This window comes from Vipera berus (assembly GCF_964194415.1).
Source record: "Vipera berus genome assembly, chromosome: 2".
NCBI classification, from domain to species: Eukaryota; Metazoa; Chordata; class Lepidosauria; order Squamata; family Viperidae; genus Vipera; species Vipera berus.
Window position 1 is genome coordinate 61,374,032 of NC_138203.1, and position 20,649 is coordinate 61,394,680.

The 20,649-nt window shown below is 36.7% G+C and overlaps 1 protein-coding gene across 1 annotated transcript in view; it reads left to right on the plus strand.

Annotated features, from left to right (window-relative positions):
- Positions 1 to 1,860: 1,860 nt before the first annotated feature.
- The window catches only part of CNTNAP4 (contactin associated protein family member 4), a gene marked incomplete at both ends in the record, with an annotated part of 286,811 nt that continues 268,022 nt past the window's right edge, over positions 1,861 to 20,649 (plus strand). The window contains one exon of the mRNA XM_081315740.1: positions 1,861 to 1,945. Coding sequence (XP_081171866.1) covers positions 1,861 to 1,945 — 85 coding nt within the window. The remainder of the gene's footprint in view (positions 1,946 to 20,649) is intronic.

Sequence of the window (20,649 nt, forward strand, 5' to 3'; positions counted from 1 at the left end):
AACAATCTGGGTCCTCATTTTACCTACCTCGGAAGGATGGAAGGCTGAGTCAACCTTGAGCCTGGTGGGATGCGAACCTGCACTAATTGCAGGCAGCTGGTGTTACTTAAGGAGGCATTAGCCCACTGCTCCACCAAGGCTGCTGAGGAATCATGAATATTACGCACACACATACATAAATCAATTTCGTGGCATAATTCACCTGCATACATATTTGCATAGATGTTACATGAAAAGGACTCATATCTCACAGGTACATGCTTGGGTTAATCTGGCATTTTACATTCTTATTCCTTAAAATCAATTAAATCTCGGAAATTACATTTGTAAAAAGAAAGATACCATATTTCCATTTGGCAACAGTTCTTGAATAACAACAACTGTACACACACAAACCCTTTCCCTTTGAAAAAGACCTATGGATGAAACTTAATATTCTTCATCTTTGTTGTTGATAAAAATAATAATATAAACCTCTGGCATAAAGTGATTTACTTTGAAATTATCCTATTAAATGTCCAAATTATAAACTGTTCTGTGGATTCAGAATACATATCTGGAACAGACTTCATTGATTTCTCCGAACATTGTTGAGCACATATCCACAATTTAAAGGTGGGCATTTAAACTCTGCAATATTTATTTCCTTATCATTCTGCTTTACTATCTCTTTAAATGTAAAATTGTTTTACAGTAAGAGAATCAACCTGTTCTACCTTACCCACCAACATATTTTGATGGTTGATTGCAAGATGTTATGGTTCCTGATTAATGGGTTTCACAATCAACTTGGTATTTATATGGTGCTGTATTTATCAGATATTTATGGTTAAGTTTTATTTGGGAAAACTTTCTTTTAAAATGAAAACCAGAAAACCCTATGCCATTTCTTTTCAGCATGTTGGCAGTTTATCGTTCATTATTTCAGTTTAAGACATTCCAGCTTCCTCTTTTATACTTGTGATTATTTTCTGAGTGTGAGAAATAAATGTCAAGCTTGAGCTTGCTTGAATTTCTAAAGTAGCACATTACATGTTTGTAGGATTGCAATTTCTTAGGGCTTTAGCCATTCGGTGTCTCATTAAAGATGCTATCTCAAGGGAATCTCCTGAAGTATTTATTGAAGATCAAAGGTCTTTAGTCCAATGCAAAAATTAATGCATGTATGAAGAGTAAATATTTGACTTCATGGCAACTATTACTGGTATAAAATAGGAACATTCTCTTCTCTTCCTGCAAATAATGTAGCTGCTGAAAGTTACGTTAAAAAGCAGAATGGAGGAAAGGAAGCTTCTGATGGCAACAGATATACAGCTTCATTCTGCTTTCTGCCCATTTCCCCTTTGTATGAAATGACCATAAAGAATTGGGTACAGTCACCATCCAGCAGGAAGACTGCTTTTGACACACATGTGCAGGCTGTTCTTTTTATTGTCTGGCTTTCATCATAGACTCACATTTCCTACCTGTCACCACAAGGGGTATCCGGGACACATCATGAACAGGAAGCTTCAGTAACCAAACTGTACAGGGCAGCCTAGCAGTTTAGCTCTGAGTGATTCTGTGAAATTAGAGATCCGTGCAGCAGAATCCTCCCTGGGGATTGCTTGCTGTTAGGAGAAAAAGAGCAGATCTTGTGCGCTCCGTGTGTGGCTGCATGTGTGTGTGTGTGTGTGAAAGAGAGAGAAGACGCAGAGTGCATCTGACTGAACCATTTGGCTACTGGGAAGCCCTAAAACACAAAGAGAGAGAGAAGGGAGAAAGGATAACAGAGGATCCTGGAGCACAACTGAAGTACAGAGCAGCTGGGTTTGTCTCCTGGTACTCTTGACACTTTGGGGTGCCTCATTCAACTAGACCATGGATTCTTGTACTGAAATCTTCTTCAGGCTGTTGTTTCTGGTACCTGTCCATCCTTGGAATATACTAGCAGCTGGAGACCTCTGTGAGTATTACAAATGGATACTAAACTTAGACTCGGCTGTTCTGCAAACTTAGGACTTATTGTAATGGAATCTGGACTTTTAAAAGGGAGCTTTCCGAATAAATCAAGGCAGCTGCAATCGGAACTGCAAATAGATGGGATGAAAAGATTTCAGATGCTGAAAATGTCCTTGTGTTTTTCATTTACTTGATTTGACCAGATTCTGATCAGAGCAGTTTAGCGTATGATAGCCTCTAGGGAATTCACATTTCACTATTAATTGCAGGCTGTGCTGTATTTCTTTCCCTTCCTCCCTCCCACCCCCCCCCACTAGACCTGTCTTTTATTCTCTTCCCCCTCCCCACTTGCGCTTTTAAATGTTTACTATAGAGCAGCACAATATTTAGCAAGGAGTTGAGTCTTTTCTGGGAAACTGCTGGCATGCTGGGTGATACCCTCTGCTGCATCAGCTTTGCGTTTAGCAATGTGCAGTTTTATGAACAAGGATGCTTTTCGTGAGTGAAGGAAGAGAGTTACTCTCTATTCTACAACAGCATAGCAAATGTAGAGGACAAGATTTTATGGGATGTTCATTGATTAGGGAGAGAGTAATGTTCATGTGTGACCAGACAGCAGAAGGTTAGCGGCAGTGTGAAAATGGTGTTCCTCCTTTCTTTTTTTTTCTTTCTGAAAAGACAATAATGTGTAAAAGAAAGCTCTGTGCATCTCTTGAACTTAAGAAAGTTACTAACTTAGTAATCAGTATTTCTTGTAGATATGGGATAAATAGGTCCCAAACATGACTCAGACATAATTATGTGTACAAAGTACATTGTAGGCAAATGTATGATAGCACCAGTATGATAGCATTTCTACCCACGATTAAATGCCCCATTTAATGAAAGGCTTAAGTTTGCATTAAATATTTTAGCTGGGGTTCCAGTCCATGTATTCAGATTTACAGTTCATTGATGGAAGTTTATGTGATAAGGGGATCTGGGGGGGAAGGAAGGGAACAAGGAAGGGGGACTTGAGTTAGAGGAACTGGGAGTAGAAGAGATTTTTAAATAACACGGTCGCACCATTGAAAAGAAAGCTGCCAAGAACATTGAAGAAATAGATCAGGAGGAAAGTGGAAGTCGGATGATTTCACTGCTTTAAAGACTGAAATGCAATCATTAAAAATCCCATTCTCTGCAGTGGTAAACTGCCTGTGTGTGTGTCTGTCTCTCTCTGTGTGTGTTTCTCTCTGTGTCATTCATTCATATTGCTTCATTTGACGTTCAAGTGCACGAAACAAGTTTTCCCTGTAAGCTCCCTGCTGCAGTGTATCTAGATGCAGTTTGTAAAATTATCATTGTTCCTTTTTTTTTCATTTCACGATTTCATCCCTTTGTCAGAAGAATATTGAAACTGAATTGCACTATTTGGTGGTAGATGCCTCTTCAATCTATAGTAAAATAGGACTTCAGGAACTATAACGGAGCAGCAAAGCACTAGAGGTCACTCTTACAATTTAGGAAGCAAGGCTGGAAGTAAATTATAGCAAACATCTTTTTGTTCTCCATAGAATTATGATGAACAAAAACATCAAAGATCATTGCAGCGATTACTGCCTTTACTCTATGACATATTTTGGAATTATACATCTCTTAGGTCTTGTAAAGGCATTCTTTTTTTGTTTCAGAGTTAATTTGGTGAGAACCAATAATTAAAATATCTTGGCAATCTAATGATTTCTGTAGCCATTTTGAGATGTTACAGATGATGAATATAAAACCCAAAGATCCTGCAGAATTTAAAATAGTTTGCAATATTGATATAAACTAATTTATGCATGGTTCCAGCTCTATCCAAAATAGCATAGAATAGGTCATTGCCTTGATTATCTGTCTGATTTTTAATGACATTAGGTTTTATTCAGATTTAGCCACTTTTACCCACTAATATTGATGGGACTTAAGATAATAATTGCTCACTTACCCAACTGACCTACCCAACTGAGACTGATATCTATTTAAATTAAACTGGATCCATTTCAAATTTTAAACATTTTTCCTAAAATTGCAATTATGCATTGGTCTTACGTAATTAATGTATTATATGGTTAAAAGCGGGTTCATCCTATTGGTCAAATTTGTCTGGAAAATTTGTTTTTTTATTAGTGTATCATTATTTTTATCATTTATAGTTAAAATTTTGCCTTGAGTGTCTGTATAAGTTGATTTACTGCCTATATAGTGACATCAGTAGACACTAACAGTATCATTCCAAATGTTTTCATATTTTTATACTCTTATTTCAATCATCTTATGCAGATATAAGCTTCACTGTACTCAGTAACATTTCCTACAGAGTCAGTAGGCATAGGGTCTCATAAAATTAGGATATAGTTCTTCTTACCGGTTCTTACAGTTCTTACTTACCTTTTCACATAAATGCATTTGTGAGAGTATGTAAATGGTGTCAACTAAATCCTAAAGCTTTCAAGCTCAATCTATTTCCTTACTTCTTCTTCTTCTTCTTCTTCTTCTTCTTCTTCTTCTTCTTCTTCTTCTTCTTCTTCTTCTTCTTCTTCTTCTTCTATTGGGGTTTCTAATGCAAGACTTTAAAGTCCTATTTAACCTTTTCCATGATCTCAATCGTTGCTTGGGACAGTATCTGTAAGAAATTAGAGCTCTCTCAAGAGTTGGCTTATACATTACTGTACCAATATAACAGTGTTTTGCTATTTACTCTAAGCAAAATATTTACAGAGTTGACTAGATGAGCCAGAGATAAGAACTTCTAAAGTTCTTATTTAAGTTATTCAAAACAAGCAAGCCTTATCTGATGAACGATTTAGGAGAATTAATACATTATGACTTTTCCTTCTAGATGAATATTGCCACATGGTTTCTCTTGGAAAATTTTCATTCTGAACAGAGCAGAAAATTCAGTTCCCAAAGCTGTCTCTTCCTAAAAAATTCAAACTTTTGAAGCAATTGGAAGATCTATGTAGCCCTAGACATGAAACAATGAAACAGCATCCTGAAGCATTAAAGGATAACTGAAATCCTTAAAAGTATACAGATATGTTTTAAGTGTAGGTTTTGTTGTTTAAACTTCTTGACTATTTTGAAGATAGTTCTATGATTAGTAACATTTTCCTAGTCAACTGTCAGTAATGGAGACTTGAAAGAGTTATCTATATGACAATACTTTTCAAACTTTGTGGAAAAGAGATGCTGCAGAAATCACAATTAAATTTTGTATACAATTCACTGCTTTAAAATAGTAACAGTAATTAATCAAGGTGTGGATAAAGTCCTGCAAACAAGTTCTCAAAACATTTTGTTTCTTTTTTTGTTTCAGCAAAAGGAAACTTAGAATTAAGAACATTTTTAAACTTTAAATCTTCATATCAACAAATCTGATTGAAGATAGCTAACTAGCCACCACTAGTACCATTCCGTAGGATAGGTATTTGGACTTGCTGTTAATTGTGGGATGGGGATTTTTGAAGAAGAAAATTAATTTAATAGAGGTAAAATGTAATGTAAATAGGTGTTCAGAAGTAATCCCCATTAAATTCAGTGGGACTGATTCAAGTGGATTTAAGCTTCCTTCTGGACTTTTTATTGGTCCAGTACACCATAAAAAGCCTTGGAACATTTTAATAGGAGCTAATGGATGTGCTGACAACCCAGTTCTATATGCATCTACATAGAAGGAGCAAATCCTATTAAGTTCACTAAGATTTTGGATTGTATGCTGAAAAGTTTTGTATGCTCAATTGCCTTTAATTCTATAAATATCCATAGAGCTGCAGCAATGAAATTATATGACTATCAATTCAAGATCTGACAAGTATTAAATTATATGAAGATTCATCATAATCTTTTGTGGAAGTTAGCTTCTGCTGGAAAAGAAAGGTCATACAATATTTTCTATCACTTGACATTTGGTATTTAAAAAATAGAATTATCACAATTATGTATCGGTTTACAAACTGCTTTCACTACTCTGACTTTATCTGACGTGAAATAATTCTATCTGTGCAAATACAATTAACGTATTACTGATTAAGCAATTATTATGACAGTGTTATTATTAATAAATATTAATGATGATTTATATGCATCAGAGCATATCATAATTAGAATCAAACAAAAAAGCAGGAATTCCAAAAAATCTGTAATCTAAAGTCAGAAGTCTAAGAGACACTATATGGAAGAAGGGAGAGTTAACCAATAGTTTAGTTTAGTTTTAGTTTTAGAGGAATAGAGGAAAAGGATGGAGAACCTGAATTACCGTGAACTTTAGATTTGTTTTAATGGAAGAAAGAGGTGACAAAACTTTAAATTGAAGTTCTTACAATGTGTTGGCACTACATAATCCAGGATTCACAGCTAGTGATTTTAGTCCCACCGTATTAGTGGAGTATGTCATATTGGAGAAGGTAATTTAGGGAATGCTTCACAGAAAAAAAGTGAAAAATAACATCATTACTATTTTCCCACAGGCGCTTTTCCAAAAGGCAGCTGGACTTTCTGTGTTTGTTTTCTCTTGAAGATGTTTTGTTTCTCATTCAAGAAACATCCTCAGTTCAGAAGATATTTCTTGGGTGAGAAGTAAAATGTCTTCAAGCAAAAAAACAAACAACAACACAAAATGTCTTCAAGAGAAAAAAAAACACACACCAAAAGTCTAGTTGCCTTTTGAAAAAGCACCTTTGGGACATCCATGACCTGGATGACTGAGAATCTCCATAAACATCATTACTACTGATATTGAAGCATACTGTAGGTCAGGAAGATAACATGAGAGAAAAAGTTATTAAAGGTTAACAATCATATGAGATTAAAAAGAAGGGATAAAGGCTTAGTTTAATATAACATGGATGGACTGCTATTCTCTCAACCTATAAATCAAGACTGGAATTTACAGCTAATGATCCTGTCTATAGAATTGTTTATTTAGAATTTGTGTCTATGGTTATAACACTTACAATCTAGAACCATATCCTCGTTTTAATTACTGTTATTAATATTCTCACATTCATGAATTATAATCAAGATGCAGAAGTTATGATATTAGAGGTGAAACACTTACAGGAATTTCATGATCCTAATTACCATGTCCATAGCACTTCTCTCGGTGTGTGTGTTTGTGTGTGTGTGCATGTGTATATTAAGCATTTATCTGTAATCTAGGCATGTTGAAAATGTGAAAACATATTGTAAGCCATTCTCTCTCTTTTTTATCTCTCCCTCCCACCTTCCCTCCCTCCCTCCCTCCCTCCCTCTCTCTCTTCTTTGGAATTATCATAATTTCTTCATAAATTTACATTTTTACAATAATGTTGGATTTTAAAAACACAAAATATTTCTAAACCACCCATCTTCCTCAGATATCTACGATAATAATAAGAAATTGTTTTCAGTAGCAATTCTGTTACTGCTGTTGTTGATTTCATTAATGCATCCATTGCTCAATCGGTAATTAATTAGCTACTATATAATTACTAATATTATCTATGCTTCAGAGCATAGCATCAAGCAATCCTGAAAGAAAAGAAATCCCCAAATAAATAAACCAATTAGGAAAAATATTTTGGGGCTTTCTATATTTTGCTTCTGTCTACTAATTTGTTTTATATGTTATGGATATGAGTGCATTAACTTCTGTTTGCAGTCATCCTGCAGATTGCAGCCAATAAATGAAATTTGGGGAATATGGTATTTATCATGGCTTTTAACAGCCTGTTTCTGGTCTAACATAAGTGGCTCCCCTGGAACCACTATTTGTGATGTGGCTGACCAAGTTAATAAGAAAAGCCCAACTATAAGGCCAAGGGCCCACAGAGTCTAGAACAGAAATATCCCACCTTGGCAACTTTAAGACCTGTGGACTTCAACTCCCAGAATTCCCCAACCAGCAGTCTCCAGATTTTAAAGTTGCCAAGGCTGGATATTCCTGGTCTAGAACTCTTTATTACATTGTAGCCAAAATAGACAAGTAGGAATTGTTTGATAACTTCTACTGCCCATTCTCAATATTTTGAAATGTTCTGTAGTATTAAAAAAATGAAAACAAAATGTGTTTTTTGAAAATATGTTTTGAGAGGAAAATGGGCTTTAATATACATATTCAAAATCACAATTTTTTGTTAGAATGGGGTGGACTGCAATTATGAACATATGTAAGTGAACTAGAGACCACATTCCGTATCAGACAATTGATATATTTAAGAAAGAAAGAAGGAGAATGAATTTGCAGTTACCAAGAAAATATGTTCTATAAATAATAATTCTATAGAATCCACTGGAATCTTATTTGCAGAAAAGCAGGAGGAGGTTCAAAGGACCATATATTGCCGCTAGTGAATTTTCCTTCTCTTCCCTAATGAAAAAGAAACATAGACTAAAATGTAAAAAACGATACTGTTGATATCTTAGTTAATGAATACCTTCAGTGCAATAACTTGAAAGGTGACTGAAACTTATATGGTATGACATTTTAAGTAATCTTAAATTAGTGACTACAGAATTATGAATTAAATTCCATATCTATAACAGTCCAGGCATGGAGATTATCTGAAAGGTTTAAATCATAAGAGATTAAAAAGAAGTAGTAGTTTGTCAACTGGTAAGTAGATCTACTAATTACTTTCTTATATTAATCGTATCTTATTACTTTGTATCACTCAGGAATAAGACAAGGCACATTTCTAATTGTTTAGCAGCTTGTTTGTTTATGCAACAAATATTTTTACAGTTAAAATATTAACATGTGTGGTTTTGAGAAATAATTACAATAATTTTGTAGGTGAACAGACAGTAAAGGTTAGATTTAGTAGTTAGTATATTCTTTACTTTTGAACATGATAATAGACACAGAATTAAGATGATAAATTTATATGAACCTTTCAATACTGTAATTGTTTTAATTCTTAGTATACAAGTCTCATTGGTTTGTAATTGCCTTGATAAATTTGCTAAAACTGCACTGTAAACAGCATAACTTTCTGAGAGTCCTAAGTTATTGTTCAGGCTGAACTCTTCAATTGTACAACACAGTATTTTGGAAAAACAGACCCATCTTCTCTCAAACCACACCTTATGTTATGGAAAACTAGCAGGAAGAAGATTAGCAAATTAAAAGCATTAGATCATTGAACAGATCTCATTCTGGCAAGGTAAAAAAAAATTGTTTTCAAAAATATTTGAAAAATAACAATTGTTTTTTTTAAATCAAACATCAGTTCAAGCTGTCATTCACATGTAACAAGTTTGTAACTCTAATTTCATCAGGCCATATTTCCTTGACTTGATTAAGGTAAATACTATGTGTTGGTAAGCTTGGAATCAATAAATGTGAACTATGAAACACATTTCTTTTTATAACAGCATCTACAAAACATACAACCAAGGAATGTAAAAAGTTTTCTAAGTGTATTTCTGCAGGGCATTCATGAGGCTCATTAGTATCAAAATAGTGGGCAAGATTGGGGGAGTGAAATCCCACCTTTGTACATCCAAAACAGGTAGACCTTGGAATGACCATGTCATGTGATGTGTCATGACAAATTGTGACTTTTTCCATTGCCAGCAATGGGGTGGGCACAGTTTTGGCATGATGCATCTGGTCCATGGGCCAGCAGTTTGACAACCTGCACTAGGACATTCTACTGATGACAGGTAAGGTAAAGGTAAAGGTTCCCCCGCACATGCGTGCTAGTCGTTTCCGACTCTAGGGGCCGGTGCTCATCTCTGTTTCAAAGCTGAAGAGCCAGCGCTTGTCCGAGGACGTCTCTGTGGTCATGTGGCCGGCATGACTAGATGCCAAAGGCGCACGGAACACTGTTACCTTCCCACCATAGTGGTCCCTATTTTTCTACTTGCATTTTTACGTGCTTTTGAACTGCTAGGTTGGCAGAAGCTGGGACGAGTAACAGGCGCTCACTCTGTTACGCGGCACTCGGGATTCGACCCGCCAAACTGCCGACCTTCTGATCGACAAGCTCAGTATCCTAACCCACTGAGCCACCGCGTCTCTTACTGATGACAAGAGGTGGACTTTTTTCTGAACCATCAAAGGATAGTACCACCACCATTTTACCAAACAAAGAGCATGTTTGAACTTTCCTAATTATTCTATCATCTCAACAGCCTTTTTATGTCCCTTTTACTCTCTCTCTTAGAAAATTAAAATAATTGCAGCCACCTGTTTATACATAAGTCTGACCCTTCTTTACTGTTTACAGTACATGGTATAAATTTAGTTTTTGTTTAAGAGCTTAATCAATGCAAAATTGTTTAAGAGCAACTTTATGATGCTGGGGGTTCATTGGATCTGAAGTGGCATGATTTCTTATATGTGTGTGACTATATTTAAAGTCTTACCATCAACCCCCACCCACCAATGATACTTAGAGGTACTGGAGTTATCTTTTCATATAGTACCTTAATTGAGGTGATAGGTGTTATATTGCATGTCTCCTTTTATTGGAGGACTAGTTTAACAATATTTTATTTAACAATAGCATTGTATCAACAAATATAGGATACAAGAAGATACATATGGAACACTATTGCTGCACAACCTATAACACAATCTATGTTCAATTTATTACATAGATGAGCAGACTTCCCTTCCCTGTCCAAGTGCTATCTTTTTTTCCTTACTTTTCACATCCTTCCAGCTTCCTTATAAAGAAATGGCCAAATAGCCCGTAATTGTAATTCTTCTAGCAGACTCTTGTTTAATCACCATTGCTATAGGTTTTCACTTGTTTCATATCACAGGACACCTGTTGATAAAACCCATTACAAAACAATGAACAATACTGAAAAAAAATCTCCATAATGTTCTCTGTCTCTGTTTATATAACAATTTCAATATGAGTGTCAAGAAATGGTCAGTTTACAATTGTGGTGGCAATCCATTTATATTTAAAGGAAAATGAAGTCCTGTGAATTATTAACATTATCCACCAAATAAAGGAATAGTTACATTGGACAATTTCTCTAAATTTCTTCATTATGGAAAGGGAAAAAATAACATGTTCCTGAAAGCTGAATTCACTCTAAGCAGTGACAACAAGCGCAAGTACTAACAAAGGCTATTAATATGATTTATTTCTAATGTATTTTTCTTAGAATTTTATGGAAATTTTGGGATCTAGGAAGACTGCAGAATGCTGAATGGAGGTCATGCAATAAAGTCAGAATAAAGATATCCCTTAGATCCATATTTGTTAAAACTTGCAAAACCCCATTCCTTCCATAATATTTTGAATTCTCACTTTGAAAGGATCTCTAGACCAAATATTCTTTCTGTCAGAATCCATTTATATCATATTCATAAATGGAATGTTTCAAACATTATCCCATGGATTCTGCCATCTCCCGAAGAGAAGAGAATAAATGTGTATTGAACCTGCAATAGGCATTTCAAAGGAAAGGAGAAGCCTTTTGAACTGGGGAAACAAAAGGGGGGGCTAGCATCTGGGTTTTGTCATGGAAGACAGCAATAAACATAAAGGGTCCTAACTTCCTTTTTCCCATGAGATGGATGATAAGAGAGGAAGGATGGGGGACTGACCAAATGGGGATTAAGGGGGGTTAAACCGGGAACTCTTTATAAGGGTTTACTTCGTGGAAATATTAAGTCCTGTCTCGCTCCTACAACCAAGCATGTCATAGTAAAGATTCTTTTTGGAATAGATTTGACTCCAAGAATTTTGTCTTCCTAAGACGTGGTTTGGGGTGGGTCCTGACATTTTCATCAGATTGAATGGGGGAGGAACAGATTTTCCATATCTGGCATTAATATTTAACCTATTGTAAACTTGCAATTCTTTTTTTTTCTCTGTTTCATAGGTTATACTTATGACTAAACTGACACATGGCAGCATATATCAGTACTTTCTTTTTTCCCTCCACTGGGCGGTCTGGAATCAAATGTTTAAGAAGGACGGATGAAAATGGTCATCTGTGAATTAAAGCATTCTGTTCTGAATCTCTGATAAGGCATAGAATTGTTGTTGTTAGTTGCAAAGTCGTGTCCAACCCATCGCGACCCTATGGACAATGTTCCTCCAGGCCTTCCTGTCCTCTACCATCTTCTGGAGTCCATCTAAGCTCACGCCTACTGCTTCAGTGACTCCATCCAGCCACCTCATTCGCTGTCGTCCCCTTCTTCTATTGCCCTCAATCTTTCGCAGCATGAGGCTCTTCTCCAGTGAGTCCTTCCTTCTCATTAGGTGGCCAAAGTATTTGAGTTTTAGCTTCAGGATCTGGCCTTCTAAAGAGCAGTCAGGGTTGATCTCCTCTAGAACTGACCGGTTTGATCGCCTTGCAGTCCAAGGGACTCGCAGGAGTCTTCTCCAGCACCATAGTGCTGGAGGCATAGAATATCTTGATGCAATTAGTTTTTCCCCCCTCCCTAAGACTCCTCCATATTCAGTGCTTAATGGCAGTGTAATAGCAAATGTGTCATATGGGTTGAAGTCTTGACATTTTTCCAGCTAGCAAATTGTTACCATCACTAGAGCTTTCTTCAGTTATCTATGGAGGGATTTCTATCTAATTTTAAAGAGGAAAATTAAAGCAACAGCAACTGAGTTCTCTTTGTTCTCTCTCTTGTGCTTTACACAAGAATTCTCTCTCTTGTGCTTTACAGAAATTCTTCATAAAACTCACATTCCACCACAACCATGTTGAAAGCTATCAAATTTCTGTTTTGTTAACAGATAAAGATGGTGGTCAATCTGAAGCAGATTTAGATGTTTCCATTTGTACATTCTAAATACTGTGTACATATTTTTGAGGAGACTCCTTTAATCATTGTTGCTTCAAAGGGCAGATTATGTACATTTTGTGCTGTCAAAGAGAAGGGAGAAAAATATATTGTAGTCAGCTGGTTATGGCATGATAAAATCTAATACATCTTCATAGGTACTTTCTTATAGAGTTTGTTCTTACTACTTGATATAATCTTCTTTTTGAAAATAGCCAATTAAAGAATGAGACCAGAAATGTTTGTACTGAAGCATTCAAAATAACATAATAACAGATTTGGAAAGGACCTTAGAGGTCTTCTAGACCAACCCCCTCCTAAGGCAGGAAACCCTATACCATTTCAGACAAATTGTTGTCCAGTCTCTTCTTAAAAACTTCCAGTGTTGAAACATCCACAACTTCTGGAGGCAAGTCATTCCACTGATTAAATGTTCTGACTGTCAGAAAATTTCTCCTTAGTTCTAGGTTGCTTCTCTCCTTGATTAGTTTCCATCCATTGCTTCTTTTTTCTGCCTTCAGGTGCTTTGGAGAATAGCTTGACCCCCACCTCTTTGTGGCAAATATCGGAATACTGCTATCATGTCACCCCTCCTAGTTCTTCTTTTCATTAAACTGGATGTACCCAATTCCTGCAACTATCCTTTATATATTCAAATGTTTAAATGTTTGTCTTCTCCTTGGATCACTGATGATTTTATTCATAGTAGATAGATCCTGCTGCCTCACTTAGTTTTTGATGTTTTCTTTGTATTTTTGTACGCTGCAGTATTAAGCTGCTGGATTCCTGTACATAAACCTGCTAGAAATGAAGCCATCTTAAGAAATTCCTTTCTGCTTTTCAGGTCTTCCCTCCACACTGCCCCTAGTGATGCCCTGTTTCCCCCATTGCTCATGATTAGTGGATTCTGTTTCTTCTTTATACCTCCTGGTTGGTAGAAAAGAAAATGGCAATAGCATTTGGGCTTATCCCAGCCCATAGTGCATTACCGTCAGGTCCATCATTTGACTGAAAACATCACTTACTGCACAGCAAAATACAAATTGGGGATACAGGCAGGACATTGTGCTTTCCTGACCTTAAGAAATGTCAAATGACCCATATCTATACTGGGGTAAGTTATGTAGATGAACCACCCTATCTCCCAAATTCATAGATTTTTGACTATGGGAAAAAGAACTAGAGTATGGTATAATAGGGATTGACTGGACACACCAAACTCAGTTCTAGAAATGGAGCAACTGCCTGACCCCTTAGCCACTTCACTTTCTTAAATATAGTGTGAATTTTATGCTTTTGGGGAATGTTCTCAATACTTTGAATAGTTTGAAATATTCAGTTTGAATTTTGTGAAAAATCTTATAATCTGAATTAGGTGTCATCATAATTATGCTGTTTATTTATAGTATGGATGCTGGAGCAGAAGATGGATTATATATGCAAAAATATAGAAGTACATTATCTATTAACTACATTAAGAAAGCATGGGTGATACCTTTGTCAACTTATGCATGTAAAATGGCATTTTGGGAAGAATTCCTACATTTTTTTTAATTCCATTTATATCCCGCCCTTCTCCGAAGACTCAGGGCGGCTTACAAGCTTAGCAGTAGCCTTCATTCTATGTATATGCCTGCTTATTAGGGCTTTCACACACACCCCAAGCGGCATTATTACAAAGTCAGCTTAATTGCCCCCAACAATCTGGGTCCTCATTTTACCTACCTCGGAAGGATGGAAGGCTGAGTCAACCTTGAGCCTGGTGGGATGCGAACCTGCACTAATTGCAGGCAGCTGGTGTTACTTAAGGAGGCATTAGCCCACTGCTCCACCAAGGCTCTGTGGGTAAATTCTGCAGAAAGAGTTAATGAGCCACATTTTCAAAAGTTATTTTCTGACTATAGGCTGCTGGTAGTCACTCTGCACCTTATAAATGTTCTCTGTTAAAAAAAAATGATATCTTTGCTTTCTCCTGGTGATGCTAGATGAGATGTTAATTGCATAAAGTAAGCATGCTATTTTAAGGACTTAGCAGCTGCAGGGAAGAATGATTAAATTTGTTTTCTTTCTATAACAGAGCTGATAACATTGTCTTGCGGTGCTCCTACTTTCATTTTTTTGAACAGGCTTCATTAGTACCACAAGCTTATTTGTTATATGCAAGGGCTGTGCAAAGCTTTGAATTGGAGATACAATTACAAGGTGATTTGATTGAATCTCTGAATCAAATTGATTTTCCAAGCTTAATCAATGATTTAGAAAGACTTTTCAGCATAGGCAAAAGCTCTCTTGAATCAGTTCAGCAAGCTGAATTGAATTAATCTGATTCAATGATTTGAGATCAAACCGATCTCTAAACCAAATTGAATTAAGATTCAATCAACAGTTGAAATTAAATTAGCACTCATCACCCATTACTTGGCATTAATGGGGATTTACCAGCTCACAAGACTTAAATTGTCTTGTGAGAACAGACTAAGGGTGCTAATACATGATAGTTATAGGTCTGTTGCATAGATTTTATGGCAGATTCTCAAGATGCTGCTCAGATAAGTGTGAAACTATGAAATTAGCAGCCACTTCTCTTTCTGTAAAGAGTAACTCTTTTGTTTGCAATAGATATATAGAAGTGCTGCTTATGTCAATGAAAGCTTAGAGAAACTGGATGCAATAGTGTATGTGCTAGTTTGGATGTCTCTTGGCTAATTTATTCATTCTCAGGTAAGTACCTGCAAGTTTCTTCTTCTTCTATATTTGGAACATTATTTAGAAGGTATGGTCACTGCTGAATGTTAAGTTATACTCTAAATTTTTCAACATTGTTGAAATCATGTTAAGCTCAACGAAGTAAAATCAAAAGTCTAGTGAGAATATTAGGTAATTTCATTAGCAACTGTATCTTTAATTTTGTATACTTCATGTGCAGAAGCCAGTAGATGTCCAAATATATATAAGCTCTTAAAAAGTCTGCAGAGTTTTGTGAGTAAAATCAGTTTGCTGTGTTATCAAGCATTCTGGCATTGCAAGATCTGTGATTTAAGAACTATAGCCTATACACACACACACACACACACACACACACACACACACACACACATATATATATATATATATATATATATATATATATATATATATATATATATATATATATATATATATATATATATATATATATATATATATATATATATATATATAACAATGAAAAGCTGTAAATACAGTAATCAAACATGTCCAGATTATAGCATCTGTGGAATATTTGAATACTGCCTCAAGCTATTTATTCTTTCAAAGCAATTCTATGTATAATTCCAAGATTCCGCTTAGAATTACGGTTGCAAATACTATGAAAGTTAAAGAAAATATCTATATTTTTTTTTAAAAAAATCTATTTATAAAAATCCACTGTATATTTAATTAGGAAAGCTCATATAATTTTATTAACTTATTATAATTGGTCACACAGTCAGACAGACATTTAGAGTGGATTTCACCTTTTTATTCTCCTATTGAGTCCTTCCTAAGGACCTGGGATAGACAGATGTTTGATGATGTGAGCTGTTCCAAGTAATGCTGCCCCTTACAATTGATTGATGGTGATTTTGTCAGTGCCACTGGTATTCAAGTGGTGCTCCTTTGGGATTGCCCCCAAGGCATCTATTATTATTGATACTACTTTGGCTTTCTTTTGCCATAGTTGGTCTTTTCTTACTTTGTGACTTTTCTCCAATTCTTGGTCTTCTATTCTGCTGTCTTCAGGTACTACAATGTCCACTATCCAGACTTGTTTTGTCTCTCTTATAGACAGCTGTTAAATCTAGGATGTCGCAAGTGCTTATCTCTTTGAATTCCAAAATCTAAGAACATTTTACCATCTTCATTTTCTATTACTTTGACTACTTTGTAGTACCCTCAGTTCTTGCTTGCCGGCAAATGGTATTTCTGGAAGATCTTCCAATGCACCATTGTTGCTGCTTTGTCATTCCGTTGTTTGCAGTCAGTCTCTGCAATCTTCTTGCAGTTGCTAACTAGGTCAGACATGTCAAACTCACGATGTCACATGACATCGCACAATGTATTAGGATGGTTTTGCCATTGCTGGCAATGGGGTAGGCGTGGCTTCTGGATGACATTGTGAGTTTGACATACAAAGGCAGGAATGACACATCAGCCTGTGGGCCAGCAGTTTGATACCCCTGAACTAGGTGGTCCACTGTTTGTTCAGGCACTTGTCTTTTCATTCCTGCCTTTGTATGCATTTGTTTAAAGGTTGCTGTTGTGCAGCTAGAATTAATCTTCTCTTTCTTCAACTTTCCTGATCTTAATCATTGCTACATATTTTCATCTGCTTGGCCTGTTAGAGGTTTTTTTTTTTAAGTATACTGGCCATGTAATACTTTGTGGTATACTAGCTTCAATCTTCCTCTTCCTCTTCTTCATTGTCCTTCAAATATTCTTCCAATGCCCTTTTTTTTCTTTGATTGTCTGGTATACATGTAATATTTCAAATCCCACCTATTTTCTTTGGTAAATAGGTTGTCAATGTTGCCGCATGGATGAAGGGCATGATTCATTGCCATTTTTTTTTCTGGTTTCCCTATCCAGGGTTTTTAGTTTTGCTTGAGTCCAGTATTCTAGCTGTGTATCTAATGTCTAGAATTGCCCAGATGTCAGTGGTAGGATTCTGCTGGTTCACACTATTTTGGCAAAACCAGCAGCTAATTTTTTGTTGCCCAGAGTGGACTTCCAGAAATGGCATCCACACAGAGAACTGGTTGTTCACATATTTGATGTTCATTATCTTGATGGCTGTCACTGAGTTTGAACTTTAAGTTCTTCACTCTCATGATGTAGTCACCCTTCTTTTTGACTTCCATGCACTTGATGTTGTTTGAAGGATGTCCAGGTATTTGTAATGATCATCATCATCCAGATGTTTGATGTTATTTCCATACAACATCTTCATTTCTTCAGTTTTCACTATTTTTCCTTTATTGATGGTGAGAGTGGCACATTTGTCCAGTCCGAACTCTGTTGCACTATCTTGTTTATTTCAGATACTGTTTTTCCACGTAGTTTCATCAGATCATCTACGTAACAGTGGTAGGTTAGCCTGGCAGATGTTGCTGATGTTTGATAGTCATGTGCTCACTTTTTCAGTAATGTTGTCAGAGGAATCAATGCAATGATAAACAGTATTGGTGATAGTGAGTCTCCTTGAAAGCCTCCTCTCTTGATACTATAATCGTCTCCTGAATCATGTAGAGAGTCCCTTCCAAAGATGTATACTTTATCAAGCATCTGTTTTGATGTATTTATATTATATTGATCGTAGACTCACTGAAAAATATTTTATGATCAGCTTAAATGTTGGCATTTCCAGTGGTCCCCAGAATAGATGATTTAACTTCAAAGCATTTATCTTAGAATATTTACAGGAAAAGCAACTGTGGATGACAAGCCATTTAATAGTAGGATATCTAATTTTGTGCAATTATTAATATTTATATAGTCATCAAACATGGAGGAGATTAACAGGAGCAAGTCAATTGAAATGTGATTGGCGACTACAAAAAATAATTAAATAAATAAATATGGAAAGCCAGAAAATGTAAATGTATTTATACCAGCAGCTGTAGAATAATATTATTCCATAGCTGCTGATATTTATCAGGCCATTCCTGCAAAAGAATTCAAATTTTAAAATATGTAATTTATAAACTATATTAATATTCAACTATGATTATTATTTTAGTCTTTCCAGAAATTTCCATATTTGATACTCCTTGCACATGGAGCTATTGCTGGATCCAAACTTCATAGTAAGAGCTGTTTAATATACTCACATTGTCTGTTTAGAAGAAAATAGCATTGTTTTCATTAGAGTTCACCTATAGAAAAATATACAGTGTATTCAGAAAGTGTTCAGACCCCCTTCAGAAATCGTCTCAAGCTCAGTCAGGTTGTATGGCGACTGTCGCTGGACAGCCATTTTCAGATCCCTCCAGAGATGTTCAATAGGGTTCAAGTCAGGGCTCTGGATGGGCCTCTCTAGGACATTCACAGAGTTGTCCCTAAGCCACTCCTGTTGCTTAGGATTGTTGCAAAGTTAACCTTTGGCCCAGTCTGAGGTCCTGAGCACTGTGAAACAGGTTTTATTGAGGATATGCCTGTACTTTGTTCCATTCAGCTTTCCCTCAACCCTGACTAGGATTGCTGTTGATAAAACTACCCCCACAGCATGGTGCTGCCACTACCATGCTTCACAGTTGGGATGACATTGGGCAGGTGATGAATGGTGCCTGGTTTCCTCAAGACATAATACTTAGAATTGAGGCCATACCAATCTTGGTTTCATCAGACAAGAGAATATTGTTCCTCACAGTCTGAAAGTCCTTCAGGTGAATTTTTGCAAAGCCCAACAGGGCTTTCATGTGCTTTGCACTGAGAAGAGGCTTTCCTTTAGCCACTCTGCCATAAAGCCCAGATCGGTGGAAGGCTGCAGTGATGGTTGTCCTTTTGGAACTAACAAAGCATAACAAAATTGACAAAAGTGAAGGAGGTTTGAATACTTTCTGAATACATTGTAAATACAATTGTGGCTTTAGTCATTTGGGGTCCAAACAGTGAACTCAGAATTTGATGTCAATTTTATAATTACTTACTGTTTTGAATTTTAAAGATATTAAAAGGACTCCCTATCCCATGTTTCACAGTTGAAAATGCTAGTTCATGTTTTACTGTAAAATAATTTATATACAGCTAAACTGGTGTGGGCTACCTTATGGTTACATACTGCCCTGCACTGAAATTCAGCCATTTTTAATTACATTTTAATAGTGTAATTATGGTAGTTGTGGACTAATGTTGAGTTTCTAAGGGCAGTACAAACTTCTCACTTTCATGCCTGTCATGTACTGGGCTCTTCAGGAATACCACGTGGGTTGCTGGAGCAGCTAACGGCTCTCCAGCAACCCAGATTACAAGTCTCCTGTGTTGCAATTGGCTATCTCCAGGTGGCAATGGTTGATTCAAACCTATTGGCTGCCACCTTGGGGCTAGACTATACTGTATATTGCAGCTAGTTGCAGCCATTTCCCCAGTACAGTTTCTGCATGAAATAAACTATGAGTTACCTTGTACTCAGCTACACATCGTCATTCCTGTGCCAAAGAACCCACTATTTTAACAGTGGCGACAAAGGTGGGATCCTGCGTCAATGATTAAGAGTTGAAGTGTAGAAGGGAAAGGCAGTGCACGCCAGAGGGAAAAGGCATTTCCCCCCCCCCCTTTCAAGGTTGGCTAGCTAGCTACGCTAGCGACCTCGTGCTCAGTGGACTCATTCCCTGAGCCTGGAGCAGGTTCTGGAAGAACACAGGAACCAGCAAAAGAATGCCAGAGGTCGGGAAACTGAGAGAATTTGACGTGAAACACCTGGAGGAACGGCCATCATATCTATCACAAGTAGAAAACTACTTTAGGGCCAATCAGATTGCAGAAGAAGGACTGAAGGCCGCAACGCTGCTCTGCGTGTACGGCCCAGCAACCTTTGATTTGGCCGGGAACCTTTTTGCACTGACACCGATCAAAGCAGTCTCCTACGCAGACCTCAAACAGAAGCTAACCGGACACTTACAACCTAAGATGTCTGAAATGGCTTGGCGGTTCAAGTTCGACCAAAGAGTGCAGCAACTGGGTGAATCAGCTTCAGAGTTCATAGTGGGCCTGAGGCAGGCTGCACACCTTTGCAAATTTTCAAATTTAGAAGAGCGACTATGAGACCGGCTTGTCTGTGGCCTACGGGACAGAACGCTTCAGCAGAGACTCTTTGCTAGGCCAAATTTAATGTTTTCTGAAGCACAAGATGAGGTGGTGGCCGACGAAGCAGCCGGGGGTGCAGTTCAAACAGTGCAGCCTGCCAAATCGACAAGGTTTGA